Here is a 27,230-nt window from a genome sequence, read left to right as displayed (position 1 = left end):
TTCCTTTTACATGGGAGCAGCACTCGCATCCAAAACACAGCTGTGAGCAGCCGCTCAGAGATGGAGGGACAAAGAGCTCCGCGGGTGCTGGGAAACAGCACAGCCAGCAGGATGCAACCTGAATATGCTGGCTACAGAGCTAAGCTCTAGCACTTGTTTTCTTCTTTCCCCTTCCATCACAGGAGGGTAACATTTTCTCCATTCACAGGAGAAGCGAGAGATGCGAGTCAGCTGAAGCCACACGTTCCACTTCAACTACGCCCCACGTCAGCTCGTTCCTCGTACTAAGAGCATTTTGATGCCAGAAAAGACTGGCACAGGGGCAGCTGAGAGGTGGCTGCTGGGATGGCTGCTGCTGGATGCACAACAGACATCACTTCACGAACACCAAAGTTCACCCAGAACATTCTACGGTGGAGAGAGACATTGAAACTGATACCAACTGAGTGAGGGCTGAGCAGAACTGCTGCTTCCCGAGTCCCAGAGCCCTTCAGGAGCAGAGAAGCAGGGCTAACCACAGGGACACAGCTCACTGCCTAAGCTGCTATTTCGAGGATAAAGCTGCCCAGGACAGCTTTTTGCTCCAGTAAAAGAGGACACAAAACAAAGCCAGAGTTTCAGTACAATTTATACTCTTGCTATCACAGTAATAAGCTATCCATTAGCATAACAATTTCCACTCTGTGAATTTTGCCTTAGTCACACATCACTGACTGGAGCTACAAAGCATGAAAACCAACACTACAAGATGAGCTTTAGTGTGCCACAAAACAAAAGGAGGACTCGCACTAAAAGCCTCTGCAGCCAAAGGCCTGCTATTAAATGGGCAACTTTCACCTGCAACTGTCACTGAAGAGCTGCAGAGAGATGATCTGTAACTTGTTACAGAACAGCTGTCCAATCAGCAGGATGTATCTGTACCAAAACCAATGGATTCTCACCCAAAAGGTTGTGCTGGCTTCCATGCAATAGACAAAGCTGTGAGACAGGCACCTGTAAGGACGAAACCAATCCTCCACCTCTGGCCAAGAAGCGGTGCGGAGAGGTTAACTCACCACATCAGACTGGGGCCTCCCCAGGGTGCTTTCTCCATTGTCACTGATCAGTTTGAGAGCAAGCTTCTTACAGACATGCATCCACAAGCAGGTTACAGTTGTAAGACAGCATGTGAACGTAAGCAGGAGCAAGATATGGCAGAGCTCTGGCAGGTCCTCTCCAGGGGAAAAACAACCCTGTCTTTATTAAGGGATGCCCAGAGAAGCCACAAGACAGACAGCATGACTATGCCCTTCAGTTACACTGAAGCTCCAACTACTTGAATTTAAGCAGCCCCACATCAGAAGCAACACTGAACTCCTCCAAAAGAGATAAAAAAACCCAAGCAAGCAAAGACAGAAGAAGTGTTTTCAGGATTGGCCAAACTTGAAACCAACAAATTATGAAGGTCTACAACGAAGAATCTAAGCAGGTCTCCCACTCTTTTGCAGCCAAGGAAACTGAAATGCCCTCTACAAACTCAATGTTAAATGGTTTTTTCCCATTGCACTGGAAAAAAGTCCCAAAGTCCTAGGGAAAACTCCTGCCATTCAAGTCCTTCTGTCAGTCTCCTCTGTGCAATGCAACAAAGAGGAGTCCCAGAGGATAAAATGAAGATGAGGTAAACTGGAGGTGCATCTGCAGAGCAGATGTCCTTTGCAGATTAATGCAGATGTTCAGAGCAGATTAATGTCCTTTGCCACAGATGATTCTCCACTGTGACTGAACTGGCAGTGGAACACCTATCAGGGTGCAGAGAATGACTGATACTCTCAGAGCATGCCTGCAGCCCCCACAGCTTACTGACAAACTGTTCCTCAAGCAGCAGCACGGTTACAGAGATCTTGGCTCCAAACCAGCCGCAGCAGGTTACTATGCCCTAGTGATCTTTTCACTCTTGAGGTATCAAAGCTGCAGCCCAGTGTGCTTTCACCCAAAGAAACACAGGTGGGGAAGGACTAGCAAAACCAGCAAACCAAGTCTCTTACTGCTGTTGCTTTGCAGCTTTGTCTTCTGGGGATGAAGGGAACAACCTCTCAGTCAACCAGTTTCCAACAATCTCCTATCATTTGACTCCAATGCTTTCAGATTTGCCAAACCAGTAAAATAAAAGGAGAGAGTATCTCAGGCTCCAGCAGCAGCATGCTGTGGGACAACTGGCAGTCACAACACACAGTGGAGTCTAATTTCCCCACAGAAAGCAAACCAGCATATCTGATCCCACTAGAAGCCTGAGAGTGGATGTGAATGCTCTTTGCTGATCTACTTCCACCCCCCAGAAAGGGGACCTCAGCATCTGAATGGTAGCATCCAAAAATCTACTCCCACCATTCAAATTCAGCCTGCTTTGTTGCCAGCTCCACACAACACACAGCTAACCTACTGAAAAGCAGGAGAGCCTAAAACCCCAGCGGCTATCTGGTGCAGGCTGGAGTGCAGGGCTACTTCCACGGAGTTACTACAGCAAGGAAGCTGCAGAGTAAGTACCAACCATGGCCACTTCTCGGAGGGAGTGGAAACCTTCCAGTGCTTTTCCAAGCCTAACCAGGCACACTGTTGCCTGTGTATTTACACACCATTTCACAGTTAGGCAAAGGAAATCTGTACAGAGTTGATTCTAACACCAAGGAGCAAGAGCAGTCCAGCTTCCAGCCCCTGGACATAACTTGAGAGTTGTTAATTAGTTTCTCAAAACTCACTAACTCCAATCTTCAGCATATTCACCACACACACACAGGGTCCTTGATCTCACAGTAGAATAATTTCTGGTTTCTATTTTTTTTTACCAATCAGGACATCAAGCAGTTAGGCACAGATGGCATTTTGGATTCAACTTCTGTTTACCAAGGAGCAGTATGGTGCAGAACATTCAATAAGCAGCAGTGTTCACATGCACATCTTCAGCCACAACCAGTGTAGAGATTTAATGCACACATTCACCACCAGCAAGGTCACCGCACTAAAAAGCACTGCTTGCAAAAGTCCATGCACCCTTCTATGCAGTCTCCTTTTCCTAAAGTAATCCTTCTCCTGGGACTCCTCCCCAGCACTAACAGAAACATCAACAGTCCCACGCTTGCATGAATGAGGCCTGACGAACAAGGAGCTCACTTCCAAGTTACTGGTTGAAGTCAAGAAGCCTCTGGGCTGCCACAGACACACCTGCAGTTTTTGCAAGCTTAAGAAGGCTTTAGCAGCCCTCTTTCTACACTGCCAGGAGTGTGTTACTGCTGTGAGCAGGCTGAGGGTCCACCTTCTAAGGACCAGAGGCTATAAACTTTCAGCAATGTAGGTGCAACAAGCAGAACAGAGCATAAATTGTACCAACCACCACCTAGACTAACACTCTCTTCAAATTCTGTTGTACATAAACCCAATGTTAAAGTCATCATTTACTTACCTAAGTAAGTTCCTACCAAGATTGGCAAAGGAGAAGGAAAAAAGAGATTCAAGGTTAAAAAAAGGAGGGAGTGTCACAGTGCAGAATACAGTAGCCCAGCCCCATGCAACAAGCAGAGAAACACAGACTGCTTGGTGGTAATGAAACACAGAAGTGAGCACAGTTCTCTGTTGGACAGGTAAATGTGAGACAATGTTAAACAAACAGTAACTCCAAAGGAGATTGCACAGAGAGGAGCTTTACTTTTAGGTAAGTAGGGGTTTGTTACCCACCTCCTTCCACTAACCTCATTGGATTTGGATGGTACTTCCTAAAACGCTTGGGCTAACAGTTCACACTCATTTGTTCACAGCACCTCCCCTTTGCTCATGCAAAGCTGCACCTTCTATTGAGAGCACTCCAAGGACCCTACCAATACTTCCTGGGCAGTGTCATCTGACTACAATGAGTCAGTAGTTCCACTTGGAAAAGTACGGAGAGTGGAGAGCTGCTGTCGATCTCGGTGTAGAGTCCATCGATGCCATCCACCCATACTCCCAAAAGAGCACCAGGATATTTTCTGTCTGGCTGTAACTTACTGAGTGCTTAAAAAAAAGAGGCAACAAAACCATGCACCTCACTGCTTAGGGATTTTCTGATCTAAGCTATGGATACTAGAAGCCACTGAATTATTCACTGCTCTTAGAATTAGGAGTATCACACACACAGAGAGGTGTGTGTAGATATGGGTATGATCTGTATCATGCATGTGGATCCCAATTAACTACAAATGTGGGCCTTGTACCATTGGGACACTTGCAGTTCTGCCCTTGCACTGCTGTACATTCATTTCCTTTCATATTCATTACTCCTGCTCCCTGCCACCGTGCTGGGAAATGCTCTCTCCTCTCAATCACCATTTGCCTCTCATTCCATGCTGTCCCTCCTAAATGAGATGGTTTTCACTAGCTGATCCACAGAGCATGATGCTTGTCTCTCAGTTTCATTTCCAGATCTTTCTCCTTTACACTAGAAGGAACTGAAGGCAGTATCATGGCTAAGCTGAAGGCAAGTGAAAGAAGTTTCACTTGACATCTGAATACAAATCCTAAATACTGCTCTCAAAAATCATCTGTACTTTTGGCAGATAATTTGAAGCTAGGAAGTTGCACAGGCACACAGTTCTTGAGGTCTCCAAAAGCATGTCAAGCAAGTTGTCATTCCTCCCAGCTGTACTGCTGCTGGCAAGAAACAGTCATTCCTTTAAGAAGCACTGAATATTTTCTCTCTTGACACTAGTCACATTACTCTGGTCTGCATATCAACAGCTAAAGCCAGGACATTTCCCCATGTACCACAGAACTCACCAAAGAACCACTACTCCCTGCTGTTTGCAGTCATCTTGGATGGGGAGATTTCCTTTGCCTGCTTATCCTTGACTTTGGAAGGGTGGCCAGGGCCACACTGCTGATAAAGGCAGCATTCCAATGTAACTTATGCAATACAGCTATGTCCAAACTTCCTGCAACATCTAACTCAGCAAATATCTTTGAGGTAAGTCTGGTCACCTACAGAGATGATACTGGAGAACTTCCATATATTCCCACCTTGACAGCTGGTTTTGATCTAGAACAGCATTTCCACTTTCATGCTCAGCTCTTGACAGCTAAACCAATGCCAGGCCAGGCTGATGAATGCTCCCAGCTCTAGGAGTTTGGTTGCGTTCCCCCAGGAGGAGGTGAGAAACAGTAAACCAGAACATGCTAAATTAGACTGCCACTCCAGTTTGGTTCAGAAATCTCCAGCAGCAGAAGCAAGGTATTCCAACAGTTAATTAACCTCACTCAAAAATGTGCAGCTTGTTTCCAGCCAAGGTTTTTCTGCTGTACCTTCTGGCTACTGCAGCTCATTATTCCATTCTCAGCTAGACTGAAAAGCCCTCTATTATCACACTTCTGCTGGTCCTGTCAGCAGAGACAAACATCTACAACTTCCACTTTGATCAAAAGCAGTTTGCACTATACAGGGTGTTTTCCAGGCCCTTCACCACTCTCATGGCTCTTCTATAAACTCTCTCCAATTTTCAGCATTGGATCTGCTACCATTTCATCAATGCAAGTTTGTTGTTGGGAAAAGCCTTCCCTTTATTTCAGCTACTCATTCATGTTCCCTCTCTGCCAATTTTAGAGGGCATGTGATAACCCTGAAAAACAAGTTTGATCATATGAAAGCTAACATGCTGTAAAAGAGAAGGGAGGAAAAACCCCAAACACCTCTAACAATGCTCCCTCCCTTCCCCCAGCAGGAATGTGCATGGGCAAGTATCACACAGCCCCTGGACTGCACATCTGCAAGGAAGAGTAAACGAGGGCCAGAACACAGAACATCCTCTTTCAGAGGAAGTTCCATGGCAAATATTGTCAGTCAAGCTCCAGAACATTAATGAAACAGCAGTGAGCTGTGACTTTCTCAGCACCTCGCTGCATTAGCCATCCTGCAGGACCCCACGTGCTTTTCACGCTCCAAACCCGGGATCGGGCAGCAGTTTGTTCATGCTAACCCAATGCTGAGGCAGAGCTGGGAAGGACACTCTGTGTAAATCATGCCTTCTATGCAATTTAAAGAAGAGGAAAACAAACCAGAAGAAGGGATCACACTCTTCCTATAGAGTGGAGATAGTAGGGAGAGATGAAGACTATTTTCCTGTTCTTGGACTTCAAGCACCAGGCCAAACTGCAGGTGCCTGGCCAGACAAGGAACATCCAAAGCTTGAAAAAGCTCAGCTCTCTAGGGTTAAGCAGGGATGAGTCAGACAAAGAAAAGTTAAAGATACATTAAGCTGAAGTTACAGAAGCAAGACAAACCCAAGAACAAACAAACAAATAACCCCCAGAACTCCGAAGGAGCAGTCTCCAGTGCTCTTACATTCATCAGCTTCCACAGTTTCAGCTACCTCTGGCCACAGCCCTCTAACAACACTCTCCTTTCCTTTTCCTCCTTGCTCTCTCACAACCAAGGTTCTCCTTTTCCCAGCCTTTTCTTCCCATTACTGTCTCTTCACACAAAGTTCAACCTAACCATCCCACACCCACCCAGACTAGTAGGTCTTCCACCTCCAACCCCTTGTTCAGCCTCAGTCAGCATTTGGGAGCGTTCAGGGACGGTGCTGCCATTCACACAGGAAGGTTCATCAGGGCACCTCAGTCACTTTCCCGAGGGCTCAGTTCCAAGCACTGACCATGGGTGGTAGAGACTTGGATGAAAATCTTCCAGCAGGATTGCTTGAAGAAACAACCACCCTACCTGAACAGTTTGATTTGCAGCAACCTTAAGCAGCCCAATTCTAAACAAAGGCAGGAGATGCCACTGGGATTTAAATGCTCCAGACCAACCAGACACATGGATACATGTGGATCTCAATGCTTTACACTAAGCAGGAGTGCAAAGCTGCTGCTTGGCTTGCTCCCTGCAAAACAATCTCTGGATTTGGTACTGCTTTATGATCTGGCCATGAGGAAAGTCTTACACACCCATCAGATGCAATCAGCAGAGCAACCAGCCATAATTCACAGTATACATTCTTCTCCCATGAGTTCTGAAGCAATAGCCCAGCACCAAAAGGATCTTAGCACCGGCAGAGAGACTTCAGCTAAAGCCCCCCTCAACAGCTGCCCACTGCCACATGTCTCAGAGGTCTTTTCCAGCCAGTCTCAGAGGTCTTGTCCAACTACACCAGCTCTATGATTCTATGCCTGAGACTTTGACAGGGTGACCAGTCAAAACTGTAAGGCATCTCCCAGGTGCCACCAACACAGCACATCTGCAGGAAGTAAAAACACCCCTGGATAATTCATGTAACATGGCAGTAGGTTAACATCTCCCTGAAAACTTCCAGTGTAGCTGGACAGTGTCTTTCTGGACAGCTTAGTTTGTGCAGAAGAGAGTTTCAGCCTCTCTGCCAGCATGCATCACTAAGGGGAGGGGGAAAGCACAAAACCAGCAAGAACCTCTCCCCATTTCCTGCAGTATCCATAAGAGCTACATAAATGAAGACTCTCACTGGTCAAAACAACTCAGTTTTACTCTCATTAATCTTTTTCTTCTATTTTAGGTCAGTTATAATCCAAAATTCAGTCATTTTGGATAGAGGGGTTTATTTCAGTCCTTTTATACTAACTCACTGGCTGCTGCATTCTGGTCACAAGCTTCATTACTCTTGCTGCCCTTCACTCCTTCGCAATGGATCCAACTTAAAGCCTCTTCTCTCCTCTGACCTCCTCCTTCCCACCAGCAGCCCACCCCCACATTAGTAAGCCTGTATGACTCCATCCAGAGCCAAGGAGAAGCCTCAGCATCATGCTCCTAGCTCTGACACAGCACAGGAAACCAGCATCAGCCATGCCTAGAGCTAGCAAAGCTTACCAGCTCACATGCCAGCAATTGGGAACCAGTGCTCAGGGGCACTGGTACACAGGCTGGCTCCAGGCCAGGAACAGATCCACCAAACTTCTACCATCTGCTTCCCTGTGCCCAGGGGATCTTGATCCAAGTTATTTAAATCTTCTTTCCTTGCAGGTGGTTCCCTTCCCTCTATCTTGGCAAGGTTCCCAGCAATCCAGGGTCAGAAAACATTCTGGATGTCAGAAATGCAGCATGGAAAACATTTTCCATTCACAGCTAAATCTTGAGCAACAAGTTTAAGCTGAACTGTTCAACAAAAGATCCAGTTAAGACTCACTACCCCAGCAGGTGCTCAGATTCTGGCACTGAATCATGCTCTGCTACCTAGCAGTTATAGGAACAAACACTACTCCAAGTATTTCAGTGGCTGGCTAAGTAGAGACTGAGCAGATAAAGCAGCAGGTGCTCAGTGAGAGCCAGCCCCTGCACAGCTCCACATGGATGTGCCAGAGAAACAGGCATTGTGAGGAGCCTGAAAGGTGCATCACTAAAAATCTTGGGGCTGCACTGCTCCAGCAACTGTTATGACTAACATGTACCTAAGCAAGTATGTATTCCAGCAGAGACACAACTTCAAATGCTAAACCAAGAACCTTCCATTTGGAGGAAGCAAATGGTCTCCGGTTATCAGATCCAGTGCTCTGTGCAGAGAGCCTTCCTGAGAGCAGGACCTGTTCTTCTGCTTCCCTCTGTCAGACCACAAGACCTCAGAGATTCAGAAGGGTGTAATCTGCTGAGTGACTCAGCAGTCCCCTTGCTGAGGAGGGCATTTAGCAGGGAGTAGCAGGCATGCCATATGCAGGCAGCCACTGGGAGCTGTAGAACTCCAGTGAGCTGCTCCACATCTACATTGCTCATTACTGGGCAAAGCTTCTTGGGAAGCTAACCTGACCAAGGCAGCAGGCTTTGGTTATTCTTCCCAAAAGTGGGAAAGCACACTGAAAACTCAGCAACACAGTATCAAGGTGTAAATATGCAAAGACAGCAGAACCATCACGGTCCTCATTCTTGTGGTACTCTGCCCATGCACTTACACACGCATGCATGTGACCAGTGGGAGCAGCCAGCCGCTGCCTCAGCCATCCAACACAGCAGGCATGCAGCAGCAGCCACTTCACAGCAACACATAAGCTGAACTCTGGTGTTTGCCTGTCTCATGATGGCACTTGTATGTCCTACCTGGTCACAACTGGTCTGCTCTATGGGATTTGGTTAAGTGACATCATATGTATGTTTCCTGCATTATCACAAGCTAAAGCTCCTAAGGCCTATCCAGCAGTCTGAACAGACTGCTTTGTAACCTGTGCCAGGTTCAAAACCCATTCTATTTCCTTTGGTCAAAGTGAATTCAAAGTAGTTCAGAACACATGACACTCAATTTCTTCCAAGTCCAACAGTGACTACACCTAGTTTCAAACCAAACCTCAGAGCCTTCCACAGTTTCACAGAACTGCCACAAAACTGTTGTGTGCTCTTGAGGCCTCAGCGATCGGCTCTGAACATGGCCCCTCAGGTCTTCAGCAGAGCTGCACAGCTTGCCATCTGCATGTGGAAAGCCTGGAAGGTGAGCAGCATAACCATGGCTGGAAATGGTTACCCACAGAACACTCAGACATCAACACAGAAGGTGCACATAGACTCATAGCCACAAAGCACAGACAAGCCAGCAGATGAAACTAAAATATCACTCTCCTAGCATAAGCTGAGCGCAGCTTCAAGGTCTTACCCCTGCTAGGCATCAACAGGCGCTTCTTCATGTTGCCTGATAGAGCACAAGTGAAAAGAGAAAAACATCACATCAGCAACCTGAACAGCAGCAGTTTCACAAGTTCTTAACGTTAAAACACAAGCAGTAAGAAATCAAAGGTTTGTAATTAAACTTCAGACAAGCCACAAAGGGAAAATTACAGGTAAAACAAAAAGCGAGATTCCCTGTAGCTCCCTCTCTGCTCAGAGTCACCACTACACCAACTGCTCCTCTCCCCTGCTAAGGAAAGCTACCTGCCATAGCCTTACTCCCACTGAGACCAGGCCCTTGGTTGATCCTCATCTGAGAAAAAGCCTGCAGTTTCTCTTCCCCAGGGCTCTCAGGCAAGAGCAGCTCTTCAGAACAGAGTCCTGGAGTCCATGCCAGGAACCTCCTATGTCTGTCTCCCACTTCAAACACCTTCTCTTTGCTTTTCTTTCTTGAGGAGATGAAGCCCAAACTCCACTGCACAGAGGTGCTGGGTGACAGGGCCAACAGGGCCACTGGTTTTGTGCAAGGCAGGAGCAGGTCTATGCCATAGCAGACCTGACACGTCTGCCTTTCCCAGTGGCATGCAGCCTCTGATAGCTTTGCTGAAAGCCAGGTGGATCCACATGCTACAAAGCCACCTGGGAACTGTTACTACCTACAGGTCAAAAAACTGGAAACCTCAAAAGAAAAAGGAAGCATCACTGGAAAAAGCTATTTGGGTTTTCTTCATACTACTCAAAACCAGAATGGAAGCTTCTCCTTTACTATCCCATTTGCAAGGCTGGCCAAGCTAGGCAGTTCCACTAGCACAGCAGCTTTATGTGCAAGCACCACCCAGGCAGTACCCAGGAGAAACAGGCCAAGTGACTTTTACAAAAGGGGGGGGGGGGAAATAACCTCCCTGAAGAATAAGCAACTTGGGTTTTCTACAAAGGACTACAGCTTGACATAACCTCCTTCCACACCGAAAGGAGAGGAGAAAAAGCCCACACTGGCAAGAGAGGGTTTGCAGAGCAGTATTTACCATCCATTCCGTTGTGTTGCTCATAGCTTCTCTTTCCCAGGATAGTTGGGGACCCATTGTTAATGACAGGAGTAAACTTAGCAGGGGTCAGGCTGTTGAGAGAACCCGACAGGCTCTTTGCAGGGTCTGGTTTCGGCGGGCATGGATGAGACTCTGTGGTGAGACAGCAAGGTGGGGGTTTCATCAGCAAAGATACTAGGAGTACAAATCTGAAAGCAACCTGCAAGGTGACCCAGCACACCTTCCCCTACACACAAACCACCTCAGTCAATAACTTTGAGTGGAGAGTGCTATTTATATGAAGCATTTAAAGCATACTTAAGACTTCACCTACGCTGAAAATGCTCAAAATCAATGACATATTATTACCCTACATTAAAAATTGGTATTTAGTATCTGTTTCCAAACCACTTTTCTCCCAGTAATTTGGGATCCTTTTGGGGATGGCTCTCTATTAAAGGCCATCTTTGAGCAGTCATGGCACACCCTAAACTCTGGGGGAAATTCCAGCCTCACCAGTTTTGCAAGGTTCGTAAAAAAGTAGTTTGCAAAGTGGCCAAACTACATCAAGATTCAAAACAATATCATAAAGAACACCCTGAGGATGAGTTAAGGCTTTTGGCCAAGGCAAAGATCAAGCACAAGCTCTTCCACTGAAAAGACTGAGAAAGTTCTTGCCAGTCCATCAGCCTCCCTTCATTTCTCTCACTCCCTTCTCCCAACTCAGCAGGGAAATGTTGACCCTGATAGAGCTCTGAGGAAATCTCAAAACCCACTCTACATTCTGTACAGCTATTAAAAGCAGGATTTTATCCAACTGCAAGACTTCTTCTATTGGCTTTCTTTTCTTGCACTACACATATCCAAAGGTTTCTCAGCCTGAGTATCTCATTAGTACACAGCAGAAGTACAACACTCAACAGAGTAGCAGTAAATATTTAATAAACTCTAAGCCTTACAGTATTTCATCAACACAAATGTTCAAAGAAACAAAAACTCCAGTGTTTCTTATCAGAATAAAAAGGCAATCAATTTCCTTGCTAATCTGGAAGCCTTCACAGTATACTGTCCAAGCTAGCTTCCTGGGGTTAGGCTCATAGGAGACTGCTCTAACAACCTCAGACATGTCTTCAGGGTATCTCTAGCAACTGGCAGCACTAGGGAAAGCGATTTGGCCTTCATTTGTAGTCAGAGCTGGCATGTCATGTAGCATCATTTCAGATGCTTCCAGTCCCTAAAACTTGGAGTGAAGTTCCAGAGAGATCTACTCAGTACTCCCCTGACAGATCAGCTGATAAAGTACAAGACCTCAAGAAAAACACAGAAACCCCAAATCAAGAAGAAAGTGTGCTCCAGCACAGAAGAGACAGCAACTGATTCATAGGCTGTGGGACATAGTGCTGTCCCTACCCCAAGAGGCCTCTTGAAGGACCCAACTATAGGAACTGCCTCCAGCTAGCCCAAAAACTGGAACAGTTGACTGACCAACTGTTCCCAAAACATGTTCATGCCTTGCAACCTGTCCCCACATACATCAGAAACCACAGCAAACACATCCTTCACTTGAAAAAGTTCTGTGAGCCCAGAGGGGACTGCTGAGCCACTGGGGCTGGCAAGCCAAGTAGGAAAAAGAAGTTCACAAGAAGGTTTTCATGGTTTGTTTTTTAATTCAGAACTATCATCTAAATCCAGAAGCAAATGGAAGAGGGAATGGTTGGCAGAACTAGCTAGCAGGGTTTGATGTCGTTTGCTTGTGGGGTTTAATACCTAAATACCGCAGTACTGCTTCTAAAGGCTTTCGAACCACCTGCTTCAACAGCAAAGGGTTTTCTGATGCCTCAGGTAAACGTGCTGTGCCTGTAAAACAAACAGAAAGCATTAGAGGGTAAAGTCACCTAGGTATTAATAGGTAATAACTCAAGTGTTCTGAAAGAGCTTTCCAATGAAAAGAAATGTCCCAGTTTGCAAGCATGTCTCAGCAGCAGGACACAACAAATTGAGAAGAGCACTACATGTAGCAGCAAACAAATATTTTAAAACCAAACAGCTCCTGGCTTGTCACAGTTCTCTGTCCAGCCTGCAATCACTTAGAATGCTCTTCAAGGACAGCTAGGTTTTGTGAAGCCAATTGCACTGGGGCAGGCTGCCCATAGAGGCTATGGAGTCTCCTTCTCTGGAGCCTTTCCAGCCCCATCTGGATGTGCTCCTGTGTGACCTGTGCTAGACTCTGTGGTCCTGCTCTGGCAGGGGGGTTGCACTCTACGACCTCTGAAGGTCCCTTCCAACTCCTAACATCCTGTGCTGCTATGATGTGAAGAGGCTGGCACTCAAGGCTTTGTAGGAAAGGAAACCCCAAGGGGCTCCTTTGCAGGCCCACTCACATTCCGCCTTGATGGCCGCGCTGTTAATGGGCAGGTAGGGATGGCGGGCCGCGTGCCACGGGCGCAGGATATCTCGGCACAAGCGTCTGGCAATCCTGGTCAGCTTGGTGGTGTGGAGATAGAAAGCTTGCCGTGTCTTCATGGCAAATTTGGGACTCCCACTGTTTCGTACTGGCACCCCATGAGGACTCTACAAGGAGAAGAAAGGAAACATGGTTTCTCAAGTGTAACTGCTAGACCCTAAGTTGGGTTCTAAAGAGAAGAAAGGATATACTCTAAAGCCACTTCCAACTGCTGACCCACAGACACAGGAACAGAGGCAGCGCTGCAGATCAAAATGCTGTCAGTCCAGCAGCCCCCATTCCCCAGATCTTACACATCAGCATTTGGAATATTCTTCCAGACCAGACACACCTGAAAGGATAAAATGAAGGGAAACCTTTTCTCTTTCACAGCAAGTATTTACTTCCGTGCTCTCCCGAGTTTCCATACAGGGATACAAAAGCCAGACCTGAAGAAGTCACTTGGTACTGACTCAGTGCTTACAGAGACAACAGAGGGAGACCCTGCAAACTCAGGTGCCCAAGAGCTGCTCTGGGTATACAATGCAAACTCTTCATAACACATCATTTGTAAGAGGGAGAGGAACACCAGAAGGAATGGCTCAAATACACATCACAAGCTTGCTTCCCACAGCAAACTTAGAGCATGCAAGAACATTCCTGTCTAAAAGATGCAAGAACACCTGTTTTATTTCTTGCTCTGACCTCCATGAAGGCATGGAACAGCCACTGCATGTAGTAAAGAATGCTACTGAAACAGTGACTACACAGTGCCAAAGCTGCATCTTCTCCAGGAAAAGCTACTGAGCCAACCAACAAAACAATGGAAGTAGTACCTTGTTATCTCACACCTGGAAACTAAAAGGAAGTTTCAGTTTGGGGAGAATGAGGCTTTCCCCTTTGGGACTGTATACACACTTTTAATTAACAAATGAGGCATAATGAGGCTGATAAAACCCGGCAGTTCTCTCAGCAATTAGGTAGCTTCAGAGGGCAAACAGAAGCCTGGAGAGAGGTTAAACAAAAGAAATACTACAGCAAGGGAATGACCAGGAGAGGGGGGGAAATGTGCACTTTTTCTCTGTCCATGTACTTTTCCCAAGTATCTCGAGGCTTCCAGACTGAACTTCATAGACTCACAGAACAGTCTGGGTTAGAAGGGACCTTAAAGATCATCCACTTCCAACCTTGCTGTTTGTAGCTGCTGCTCCTTGAAGAGACCCTCGTGTACAACAGGTGAGGTTTGCTGGCACAACTTGTTGACACCCCAGCTGATAGTGACCTGGTCATAAGCCTGGGGGATCATCTCCCCCTTCATCAGTGTGCCACGTTAGCGTGGGCACCTTTATTCCCAGGGACCAAAACTCCGAGCGTTTCACAGTAAAAGAGGGAAGACTCAACAGAAGCAGCACATATGATGCTTATTCAAACCTACCCAAAAGGAGGGATTGCTTAAAAAACCAAAAGAACCAAAATAGGATGAACCAGAAGAACAGGACAGGGGACCTCTAAACCACCACTAGCTGCTTGTGGTGTCTGATTCTGAATGTGCCCTGGGAAAGGGAACAGGTTTCAGGAAATAATGAATTCCATCAAGGAACACAAAAAAGGCCTCTTCCCCCTCCAGCAGAAATCATGGAAACCCAGTAGCAGAAACACTGGCTGGCATTTCAGTGCTCTCCATCTTCATTCAGTTAAGCCAGCATGGCTGGGACGCTAAACAAATGGCAGCTGGGCTCTCCTCTTGGGGCAGTACCAGGCAACGCGGCACTCGCGGCTTCTGCGAGACGTGAAACCCCAACCCCCCCGGACAACAATGGAGGCAGAAGGCATTCTTTTTGTTGTTAAAATATTTAAGAACAGTGAGCAGGAAGCTAGCTGTGGTGGCACCTCGCTTCCCCAGGCAGAGCCCTGAGCAGCCTGCTCTGTGATACCTACCAGATTATTGCGGTTTGGTCCTGGCCTCTCCCCATCTAAGCGTGTTGGCATTTTCAAGCCACCATATTTCTTCCAGTACGTCCAACAGGATGCACAGAGGCGACACTGCATGTTAGGGGGACCCCAAGAATACCACTGGTAAGACTGTGTGGCTAGAGATAACAAAGGTGGAAATTATATATATCCTTAACCAGGATCAGTTTTCAGAGCTTATTCTCTTTAGAATCATCACAAAAGCAAACGATCACAAAAGCAAACCCACACAAAGACAGCGCAGAGCTCAAGCAGACCTTCAGCAAGCGAAGAGCAGCTTCACTGCCAGCTCTGTTCAACGTACTTAGGACCTCAGCATAGTTAATTACACACACCAATCCCTTTTAAGACATGAGTAGAAGAAAAACAACTAGCAGGATGGGAGGGCTTCCTGCTGATGGAACTGAAAGTTCTCATTTTGCAGGACTGGTGGACAACCATTTCTGCAGAGCATGGGAGAGGGAAGAGTGTCCTCAGAACCCCTTGTACGTTAACTTTACGGCTAAGGAATGTATGCAGTCTGCACTGTCCCACATCCCAGCATCTCCAAAGGCTCCCCATAAAACAGCACACTCATTAGAGCTCAGTAGATCAATACCAGAGAGCAGAGCAAATGCAGCCTCATCAGGCAATCTGAAATCTACCTGTCAAATCCACACCTTGGTGATTCAAGTCTTTGCTCAACAGCTACCGGACATTACAGAGGGCATTCAGTAACTCCCCCTTCAGTACTTCTTCATTCCACGTACAAATGTAAACTCAAATGGAGCAACTCCAACCCCACCTTGGCTCAAATGCCACTGTGTTAAATTCTGTGCCCCCAACCTTCTCTACCACCTCCCCCCCCCAGACAGCTTTCACCCAGCTGCTTGCAGCACAGCGCTCTCACTCTCCATGCCCAAGGGGCAGGCTGGCGTGTCACTTACTGTAACAGCTCTCACAGGCCCGTCCTGCTCCCGCGTTCTGTGCCTGTACTCCAGTACCATTTACCACTCCTGGTTTGACATTATTTACATTGATCTGGTTGGGGTTTGGCTTGTTGCTTGAAACACAAAGCAAAAAGGAAGACAAACGTTAATTAAGGCATGCCATTTCAAAAGTACAACCCAAAATGTTTTGAAGAGTTGGATTTCATCCCCTGAGGGGCTTCCAGAACAGGCTGTACTTACCAGCAGCCTGACTCCCAGGAATACACTGGCTCTTGAGAATACTGAAATCACAGCTATACCAGAATTACTACAGTAACACTTAGATGCCACTATCAAGTATCTAAGCTCATTTGAAAACAATAAACCAGTGAGGCCAGGTAGGTATGTGTCCAGTTCTGGGCCCCTCAATTCAAGAAAGATGTTGAGTTGCTTGAACATGTCCAGAGAAGGGCAACAAGGCTGGGGAGGGGTCTGGAGCACAGCCCTCTGAGGAGAGGCTGAGGGAGCTGGGGTTGCTTAGCTTGGAGAAGAGGAGGCTCAGGGGTGACCTTATTGCTCTCTCCAACTCCCTGAAGGGAGGTTGTAGCCAGGTGGGGGTTGGGCTCTTCTCCCAGGCAAGCAGCACCAGAACAAGAGGACACAGTCTCAAGCTGTGCCAGGGGAGGTTTAGGCTTGATCTTAGCAAGAAGTTCTTCCCAGAGAGATTGCCCTTTGGAATGGGCTGCCCAGGGAGGTGGTGGGGTCAGCATCCCTGGAGGTACTTAAGAAAGGCCTGGATGAGTCACTTAGTGCCTTGGTCTGGTTGATCCGTTAGGGTTGGCTGATTGGTTGTGTGGCCGTTTGACGCTGTGCCTTTAAGAAAGGGGCACACTGGCTAAATGTTTATAAAAATATTTTGGTATTCTAAACGAATTTCATTGGTAGGATTGTGGGAGGTGAGATTAGACCCAGGAGAGCTGGGACTTTCTCTCAGTCTTCCTTCCTTCGCTGTCCCTCTCGGCTGGATCTGCTTCTGGGATTCTGGCCAGCTAAGATAAGATACTAACTCCTGTGCCAGGCCTTTCTTCCTTTCCTGCCCTGTTAACCATCCACATCTCTTTTCTACCTCTCTTGGGGGAGAAGGGAGGTAGGGGGGTGAAGGGGGCACAGGGGTAAGCCCCCTCTGCGGGGGGTCTGGTTTCTGGTTGAGTTCATTTGCTGTATATTCCTGTATATATTGTAAAATACCTGTGTTTGTTGTGTTACATATAATCTGTTTCCTTGTAAAATATAATCTCATTTCTCCAACTGGGTTTAGCCGTGGTCTCTTTCTCAGTGGGGGAGGGAAAGCAGAGCCTTTCCTTTCAAACCACCACAGGTTGGAACTGCTGATCTTGGAGATCTCTTCCAACCTGTTTGATTCTGTGATTCTGTATCTTACTACCCCTGACATTCTTAGCTAGGTGAGTTAAAAAATCTCACCTACAGATCTCCATCCTCACACAATCTTCCATTTCAGTGCCCAAAAAGCAAGCTGGGGGATGGAGCAGGAAGCTAGGCAGAGGAAGGGCAACCCCTGCCTTACTCAGGCAGTCACAAATATCCCCACGCTCTCTACTGCAAAGGTTTGCATTGTGGAGCCACAATTCACATCAGCACACCTGAAACACTGCATCAGATCTTTGGGCATAGCACACACACAGATCTTCATGATTAGGAGCCTTCTGACAAGTCTTCAGCTATGGTCTGCTGTGAATGACCTACGAGGACCACACACAGAGTGCATAAGGAGGTAAAAAGAGTATTTGCCCAGTCCAAGAGAAACTTTGGCTAGGAGTCTGATGGTAGTCCTTGGTGCAGAGTGCAGAGCCTTTCTGCAGAAGGGAAAGCTTAGGAACTAATCAGCACAGAAATACTGCAAACAGTTTGTTCCTTCAGCACACTGAGCAGCCCATACACAAGTGAAAAGAAGCAGAGGAGGCCTTCAGATTAGCAAGCCGTGGATTTCTCCTTTTGCTTACTAGACCAGCTCTTAGAAGGATTAAAAGCATTCTGGGGTGCTTATCAGAACAGCACAAAGTTCTGACAGCCACAGATGGCAGGAGATCTGCAGAGACATTTAACAAAGGGAAAGTTGAAAGAAAGTACATTCGTGCTACCCAGCATATTTGCTCTGGGATGTCACTATAGTAACCTGCTGCAAAAGAACTTTTGCCAATGATTCACTAGCAAGCTCCATGTGCAAACATTACCAAGATGCTGTAAAACAAACAGCCCTCACAGATGCCCACTGTTACAAGCAGTGTTGCTCAACAGACAGAGCAAAACACTGAAGTAAAGAAAACTAAGCCTCGCTCCAGGTCTTATGGCTCAGCATCAGACACGGCGCTTCCCTTCTGTACAGTGGTTTGTCCTCTGCAAAAGGCAGGAAGGGAGTAAAGCACACAAAAAGGGTTTTGTTTGCTGGAACAGCATGCTGGAAAGCCCTGATGTGTCTGGTTGGACACAGCTGAGAAGGCAACAGTGTGCAGTAGCACACACATCCAGAGTAAGACCTTGTGCAGAAAGGAGAGTGCTGGTCTAACTGCTGTCCTCTCTACAGCCTTCTCAAACTTCAAACACAAGTGAAAGGCATGCACAGCTGAGAGCTGAGCACAAAACTGTCACACTGTAGTTGTGGCAAGAGCTTCACTTCAGGAATTTGGAATGGTACAACTAACATAGCTGCAAGGAGCAACAGAAACTGCTGGGCCAGAGCTAAGGTCAAGCTTCACAGGGGCTGTAACAATACATTTTAGGCAGCTAATGTCTTTATCACATGAGAAGCAAAAAGCTCTTAATTGTTGATGATATGTTAATTAAACTTGTTTGATATCACCAAAGCCTGCTACAGCTATTAACAAGAGAATGAGATGAATAACTGGATGAATCATTAGGCAATTAATGAAACTGAAGTGAAAGATGCAAATAAGGCAATAAGAATATTGATGGCACAGTAAATTACCATCTCCAGTTCTTACATCAAGAATGGAGACCTCTTAAACGAGTTTCAGTTGCACTGGAGCAGTCAGTGATGCTAGAAGAGGGATCAGAAAGAGCAGGGTTTGGGCTGTATTCTGCAGGTCAGTTTCAGTTGAAAAACTGCAGAAAGGCAGCACTGAAGTCAGCCACCAGGGACCTCAGCCCCACCCCCAGAAACACAACCAAGCATCCCCAGGTCCTGAGCCAGAGAGCACAGAAATCCCTTCCCTACACCAGCAGCATCTGACCCACAGCACAGGGAGAAATTCAGTCCTTAACAATACCTGCAAACCTAACACCATCACCACACACCTCCTGGTACTCAGGAAGCCAGAGTGGCATGGATGCAACACAACAGGCAAGAAAGCAAGCCTCAGAAAGAGGAAACATTTCCAAATCTTTTGTAAGGCACATCCATGGCACTGCCCTCTAACAATGCAATGCAAGGGGCTGCATTCCCTACCCAGGCAGGCAGCTCTCAACACAACTCTCCAGGCTGCTGCAAAGAACAGGTCTAATGACTGCTAAACCATGCTTTTAGGGACTGAGCAGCTCTGCCCAGCCAAACCTGGAGGGTTCCAATTTTAACTAGTGCAGCTAGTGAAAAACCAGAACAGCACTGCATCTTGAAGCTTTCCATGTGGCAATGGACTTCTGCACCATCAAAGAGAGAAGGGAAAAGAAGTCCTGTTGCTGAAGCAGAGGCCAACCAAGAGACAGATAAAGGATTCTCTTCAGCTGAAGCAGTCACCCCTGGTGGTCATCCAGAGCTCTGTCCCATTCCTCTGGTTTTCCTGTTAGCTTAAAAAAAGAGCCAGGGGAGGGAGAATAGTATTTCCCTACTTCCCAAGTGTTGGCAGGGCAGCATTTGCAGCTCTAGGAGTGCTTTCAGACTCTCAGCTAAAACACTGCCAGCAGAAGGAATTAGTTTACATTTACAGATGGACATTTTCAAATGTACATTTTGGAGACTGGGGATGGTGTGGAGCATTTCCTTCTTACCTCACTGCTCTCACCCCTTCTGATATCCCTGAGATCAAAGCAAAAGAGAGGAAAGCCACACAGTCTCAGGCTGCGCCAGGGGAGGTTTAGGTTGGATGTTAGGAAGAAGTTCTATACAGAAAGAGTGATTGCCCATTGGAATGGGCTGCCTGGGGAGGTGGTGGAGTCACCATCCCTGGAGGTGTTCAGGAGAAGACTTGATGGGGTGCTTGGTGCCATGGGTTAGTTGTTTGGGTGGTGTTGGATTGGTTGATGGGTTGGACACGATGATCTTGAAGGTCTCTTCCAACCTGGTGTATTCTATGTATGTATTCTAAAACTGTATGTCTCAGCTTTGGGGATTTGCAGATGTCCTAATCCCCAAAAGCAGCAGATACACCCCCAGAGCATCACAGAAACACTCAAGTAACCAGCCTGGATCATCATGTATGTGACTAAAATCAGAGTATGACTTCCAAAACAGCCCCAGGGAGACCATAGCTGCAATCCTGTGTCCAGTTCTGGGCTCCCCAGCTCAAGAGAGACAGAGACCTGCTGGGGAGAGTCCAAGGGAGAGCCAGGAGGATGCTTAGGGGCCTTGAGCATCTCCCCTGGGAAGAGAGACTGAGAGCCCTGGGGCTGTTTAGTCTGGAGAAGAGAAGACTGAGAGAGATCTGATCAATGTCTATCAATAGCTGAGGGGTGGGGATCAAGGGGAGGGGGCCAAGCTCTCTTGGGTGGTGCACAGCAATAAGCCAAAGAACAATAGATATAAACTGGACCAGAGAAGGTTTCAGCTCAACATGAGGAGAAACTTCTTTGCAGTGAGGGTGACAGAGCCCTGGAGCAGGCTGCCCAGGGGGGCTGTGGAGTCTCCTTCTCTGGAGCCTTTCCAACCCCACCTGGCTGCATTCCTGTGCAGCCTGCTCTGGGTGATGCTGCTCTGGCAGGGGGTTGGACTGGGTGAGCTCTGGAGGTGCCTTCCAACCTCTGCTGTTCTGTGATTCTGAAGAGTATCTTTTGGATACACACCAGGAGAAAGAGACTGAAGCTACATCTGCAAGAAGAAACGTCTCCAAACTGCACATTCATGCTGGTGGATGGCAGGATGAATCTCTCTCTCTGTGCATTCAGGCTTCTGCTGCTCATTTAACATCACTCCCACTGACAAAGAGATTGCTACAGAAAGCAACTAGAAGATATTTTTCAGTATGTCCTGAATGCAGAATTCAGCTGATTTTGTACTTTCCAACATGGCAGCACATTAGTGCTTTTCAACCTGATGCACTCCAAAGCATGCAAACATTTTCAGTCACATTAACTACAGGTATCTGTCCCAACCCCAGGGCTGTTCTTGGAAGAAGCATAGAAATGTTTGTCCAGTATCTAGACAGAAACATTTGTCCAATATCTGTGATGTTGACTGAGGCTCTGATAACCTCACCTCAATTATCTGTATGTCTCCATGCTTCAATTACCCAGAATATGAATTTAGGACACAGTCTCAAATCAAAAGCATCAACTCTAAAGCTTCCTGTGGAGCTGTTCTTTTTCACTGTTTAATATGTATGTGACAGGAGAAATAACCCTTGAAGATCACTTCCATTTTTTTCTTATTATTCTCCTCCCCTCTCCCTAGATGTTCCTATTAACAACAAACAAGAACCCCATCAGCAGAAGACAGCCAGAGACAGGGGGGGAAGAAAGAAATAAATATAGATAAAACATTGCTTGAGCCTGACATTCTCCTGGGTGTCTCTTTGCAAACAATTTTGCACCAGCTATTGCTGGAATTGGTTGGTATGCTCCTGTGCAGGTCTTCTGACAGCCTGCACGAAGTCATTTGTTTTCCAGGTGACAAGTGGATTATTATGGTTGAAGCTTCAAAACAGGAATGGGCTCAGTACCACGGGAAGGACAAATCAATAACACTGATAGTTAGATCCCTACACCATGTGTTGCTATTACTATCATCTTCTTGTAGGCCCCAAGATGATAGAGATGCAATATATTCCTCTGTGCCAGACCCTGGGCTGAAACCTGAGTAGAAAGAATACTGAAACCTTAGAAATCCTTAATTGTTGCCACGTTTAGAGGTATTAATAGCAGAAAAGCAGTAGAAGCATTCATGTGGGATTAAATAAGCCATGCACACAATTGCTGCTATTCCTGACACACCTAAAAGGATGGGGAAGGAGGAGGCAAGGCTGAGACCCTTTTATCAGGTAACCAAGATGGAAGCTCAGGCACACCGCTCAGGAAAACGAAGCGGGACTGGAAGTCCAAGGCAGGGATAAAAATAGCAACCACATGGGCAGGGAAAGAAGTCCTCTTCCTGGAGCAGAGAGGTAAGTTGCTGATTTGATTATATTCTGCAGATAGCAACAAGGATTATCTTGCCAAGTTACAGTGTGGAGGGATAAGATACCACTGCAGCCAGCCATTAGCCAATGAATGCCATCCCCCTGCACACACAAAGCCCTCCCTACATGCATTATGACCCCAGAGCAGCAGCGAGACTACCAGGCTTGCTCAGCTGCAGTATCTTTTTGCATCTGCAGGCTAAATTACATTGGCTTCTGCTTTACAAGCTTATCACATTGTGAATTCATGTTTAATTTGTGTCCAGCAGCCCCCTGCAGAGCAATGCCACCCACAGAAGGCAAAGCTGTGGAAAAGCTGCACGACAGGAAATCTGTTTGGCTTCACTCTGAATGCTGCACCCCATTTTTAGTACATTCTCCTGAGACACTGACAGATTTCAAAGCAAAAAAAAAGAAATCAGAGCTTTTCACAAGAAATAAGGGACTGGCTTGCAAGCTGATCAGGTAAAATGCTGTTTTGCCTTAAGTAACAGAACATATGGTAGAACTTTGTAAGGACTTGAAAGGAGCTAATGTAAAGGAGCACAGGAGATAGGGGGAATAGTACACATGGGAATGTATCTGGGAGTGGAAGCTGACAGGAGAAGGGACAGGGGAGGTTTAACATTCCATACTGTAACAAGTGTTGACTGGGATATGCAAAGGAAATGCAACAGAAGAAACACACTTTCCTAAGAACTTGTGAAATAAAGCCTATCTGATATGCATCATTTTAATACCCATCCACAGAAAACCACCCTGGAGAACACCCATGCATCAGTGATCAATTGCAGAAACTAAAATAGATGCATTCTTGGGCTCCCCTTTTGCTCACAACTGTGCTAACCTGTTAGCAAGTCCCCAGCTCTCACAGCTGGTATAAAACTAAAAGCTGGAAGACAAGTCATGGTGGCTTCAGTACAGGAACGTTACAGAGGATGAAGGAAACCAGCCCCAGAAAGCCCCAAAGGGAAAGCCCTAGCTGCCCATGGAGGCAATACCCTGTGTTCCACAAGTGGAAGGTCAGCATGGGGAAACAGCTTTGCCTTTCACTCACAAGCAGCAGTATAAGCATCCTGGGAGGACTGCTGCTTTGTTCTAGCCAGTTTTGAACAACTAAAGCTATTGTGGTTTCCTTCACAGGGCTCCTAGTGGCTGGCAGCAGGATGGCTGGTTCAACACTAACCCAGCTGGAACACACAGGAATTCAGGCCTGTTTGGGGGTCAGTAGAAGGTTTGCCATATTGGTAACCTAATGTAATAGTTCTCTGGCATGTTTGTTCAAGCATGTCTCTCTTGCTGTGTAATTAAAGCAAACACATAGCACTGGCAGGCCATGGGAAGTGCTGCAGCAGCCCCTCTGCAAAGGAAGAGGAAGGCCCAGGAGCAGGAGAGGATACTCACTAGTTGGGTATGTACACCTGCTTCAGCTTGCTCTCGGCTTCGGCTGCTTTCAATCGTTTCTTGGAAAAGGAGAGGAAAAATACAGTTAGAATAAAACAAGAACTTCACCCAGGAGTCAAGCAATAGTCCTGCAAAAAACACAGCAGTTAGTAGCAAGTGACAAAGTCTTCCTGCCGCTCAGCAGCTACAAAACCCTTTGCCGACAGGAAAACTTCCACTGAAAACTACTGCAGGCATCGAATGACTGCACACAGCTCCCCGAGGCCAGAGAGATGACAGCCTGCTGGTTCTAAGGACAAACTCTTCATTCCCCTGCTCTTCAATGCAAGCTCATGCACTGGTCATCCCACAGTTCGTTCTTCTCTCTGCAGAGGATGATCTGACATAGCGGTCTGTGCTTGTTCTCTACCACAATATTCACCAACTGGACACTAAGCGGCATAGCAATGCACCTCTCCAGCACATCTCAAAAGCTGAGCCAAGTCAAAGGCTTGAACAAAGACTTCTTTTTGTTGCCAATGCTCACATTTGAAGAGAGAGTGACACAGGATACGCTATCTCCAAGTGAAGAGGGTCAAGAGCTCAACTCAAAACCGCCACAGAATTACCCAGCAGGTTTTGTTTATGGCATCTCCTGCACCAGCAGCAGCCACAGGCAGCCTGCACACATCTGCACTTTCCAAAGGTGAGAGGCTCCAGGCACACAAACACTATGCATCTATCCCACTTGGAGACAAATAGGAAACAAATCTGAGGCACCTGTGCATATGCCAGGGGACAGGTGGCAAAGAACTGCTAAAGGAGTAAAAAGGGAGAAGTTAACCAGAGCAGACAACCAGCCCCTAACAAAAGCCACCATGGCCAGGAGATACCAAGGAACATAAGAGGTGTGTTTAAAGAAACCCACATGAAAGCAGGCTTTCAGAGCATGGGGATACATGCTTAGGAGCATACATCAGTTGTCTCTCCACGTGACCCTCCTTAAGTAACACCATCCATTAACCTCTGTCCACATTTCTGGGTGTCAGGAGGATTAGAGGACCCTTCCAATGGGATGTATGGAGTACATTCTCCATGAATAGCACTGCTCCTTTTTCGGTCCAGCTACAGCTGTGACCTTACTGATAGCAAACAAGAACACAGCAGGGACAGGGAATTGCTGTGAGTTTTACTAACTAGCCAAGAGTTGCTTTTAAAGGGTATGAAGGTTTTGAGTTGTAAAGTGTTGAGAGAGACATTCTGAGGTTCAAGTTTTCTCTTTATTCCCTAAGCTAAATTAACTGAGGGTGAACCTCTGGAGGCCTCTAGCCCAACCTCCTGCTCAGAGCCAGGCCCATGCTCTTCTTCATCACCCATGCCAGTAACAGCATAAAGCCATGACATCGATTCCCAGAGAAAGCAGCAGCATGGTGAAATTCTAGACAAATAGATTAGCTTAATCTTTTCTGTGCAGAAGCCTCAGGGCACAGTCTATGGGCAGGAGAAGAAAAGGCAAAGCTAAAGTCAGTGTCTTCACAGAAACAGGATGCACCAGAAAATGCATTAAGAATGAGAAGTGGGGCTCTGGACAAACAAAAATCCCTTTCAAAAGGACATGACGGGCACATGTGGAAACCACAAAACAAACATCCTCCATGAGCACAGAGCTTGCTCTGCTATCAGGGACAGGCTTAAGCAAAGGGTTTCCCTTTGACAGGCTCAGAGTTCCTCATCAAAGCTCTCTGGAATCCTCAAGAATTCCCCTCATTGCTTCTCCTGTAAATAGAAGTCAGTCTGGCTTAGAAACCAAAGAATGAAGTTGTCAGACAAAAGAACAAGGACTGAGGAAATGCAACTTCTGAAAGTCATCCTGAGACTGTGAGTGCACCTTCAGAGAGCTGCAGCCAAGAGCTCAACTCACTCTGCTGCTGCAGGTAAGTTTCCCAGACTGCTTCTGTTAAATCTCATCTAGGAAAAGGACAGTACCTGAAAACTGTCCTCAAGAAAACCCAAATGAAGCCTTTGAGGAATCAGCAACAGACTACCCACAGTCCAAAGTCACCTGCCTTGAAGACATGGTTCGCTCAGGGTAGTAAGCAGTACTTCAGTGAACTTGCACCAGAGTCGTCTGTGATGGTGTGAACTCCAAGCTAACAACTGCTGAAAGTTACCTGGACCTAGCAATATCCTCCTCTCCTAAAGCTGCCTGGGAATCAGTGCTGAGCTGTGCACCTTTATTACCCAGCAGGGAAATGGAAGGGTTTGGAAGGTATCACACTGTACTGGGTAAGAAGGTGTTGCACTAAGTACCTGTGCCTGCAGGCAACCAACAGACCAGGAGTGTCCTGTTTTCTGGCAGTGACTAATACCAGAAGGCACAAGAGAGGAGCCTGAAATGTACTTGTGCACAATTTCAGAGTAACCCCTTCACAGGGAAAATGCTTTCCTAGCTCCTTTGCCACTGATTAATTGATTTGTGCCTGAAGCTTATTTACCCTATAAATTCTTAATGTTGTCTGATGTGGTTATCAGTGTCCTCAGGCACAAAACCCCACCCTGAACACTTACAACTTCTTCTGGCAGTTTGGCCTGAACAAAATCCTTTGTCTTTGAGTTACTTATATAGGCACATCTTAAGTTTATATCATCCTCTTATTTACTTCATCCTATTTTCCCCATCTATAAAAGGCAGATACCAACAACTTGTCTATCCCACAGGGACCAAGGGGTTAAAACACTAAGTACTGCACATTGGAGCTGGTGCAAGCATCTGCCCCTCATGCATCCTCTCCCTGGATCTAACATCTTTCCCTCTGCCCACTGAGCCTGCAAGAGTTTTACAGTATGTGACCCAGCAACAAGTCAATGTTTGTGGTCACTTTCCAAAGAGTGCACCTTTATGAAAGGAAATAACCACAGAAACCACACACAGGGAGTACAATGGAAGAGGCTACAGTGGAAGGGCTGAGCTGGTAGGCAGCACAGGGACACCTCAAACATCCTCAAATATTCAGCCTGGGTTAGCTGATGACACAGAAGATAAATTACATTTTCTGGATTAAGAGGAGAACTTCCACACTGTTTGTTCTTTTCCAAAGCTCTGAAGTGCTGCTGGGAGGTGGAGGAGACTGGGCCAGGAAAGGTAATTAGTCCATGATCTGTTTGGAACAAGTGTTTCCAGCTGCTTGTGCTCCAGCAACCCATCTCAGCACACATCTGTGGTACCTATGGCCTCTTGCCACGTGCCTGCCAAGGCTGCCACAGCTCCGTGTTCCTTAGCAGGAGGTGTTTGGGGATGCAATGTCCTACATATGCAGGCAAACTTTTCTTGGATGCTGTTTCTGCTGTGCTAGCACACAGTACTTCCTGAAGGCCAGCACATCAAGGTGTCACTCTCAGCTCTTGGCTAGGTACACAGGTTTGCTTCCCTTCATGAAGATGTTTTCTATCCACATCAAGGTTTTCCCAGAGCTCAATCCTTTTTAGCTCTCTACCTGATGTAGGCAAATATTAGGGCACTTC

The 27,230-nt window shown here is 46.7% G+C and overlaps 1 protein-coding gene across 3 annotated transcripts in view; it reads right to left on the bottom strand.

Moving 5' to 3' along the window:
- Window positions 1-27,230, bottom strand: part of MTA1 (metastasis associated 1) — an 84,373-nt gene that overhangs the window by 9,413 nt on the left and 47,730 nt on the right. For 2 of the 3 annotated variants that reach the window (XM_054165083.1, XM_054165084.1), the window contains exons 11-17: window positions 23,730-23,788; window positions 15,979-16,094; window positions 15,020-15,171; window positions 13,020-13,209; window positions 12,406-12,495; window positions 10,639-10,791; window positions 9,603-9,638 (exon numbers count right to left, since the gene is read on the bottom strand). In XM_054165083.1, coding sequence (XP_054021058.1) covers window positions 9,603-9,638; window positions 10,639-10,791; window positions 12,406-12,495; window positions 13,020-13,209; window positions 15,020-15,171; window positions 15,979-16,094; window positions 23,730-23,788 — 796 coding nt within the window. Of the gene's footprint in view, window positions 1-3,436; window positions 3,449-9,602; window positions 9,639-10,638; window positions 10,792-12,405; window positions 12,496-13,019; window positions 13,210-15,019; window positions 15,172-15,978; window positions 16,095-23,729; window positions 23,789-27,230 lie in introns of all 3 variants that reach the window. The other variant, XM_054165082.1, reaches the window with a different exon arrangement.

This window comes from Dryobates pubescens, chromosome 11 (assembly GCF_014839835.1).
Source record: "Dryobates pubescens isolate bDryPub1 chromosome 11, bDryPub1.pri, whole genome shotgun sequence".
NCBI classification, from domain to species: Eukaryota; Metazoa; Chordata; class Aves; order Piciformes; family Picidae; genus Dryobates; species Dryobates pubescens.
The sequence above is the reverse complement of the archived record's forward strand: the minus strand, read 5'-3'. Positions and strand labels throughout refer to the sequence as shown.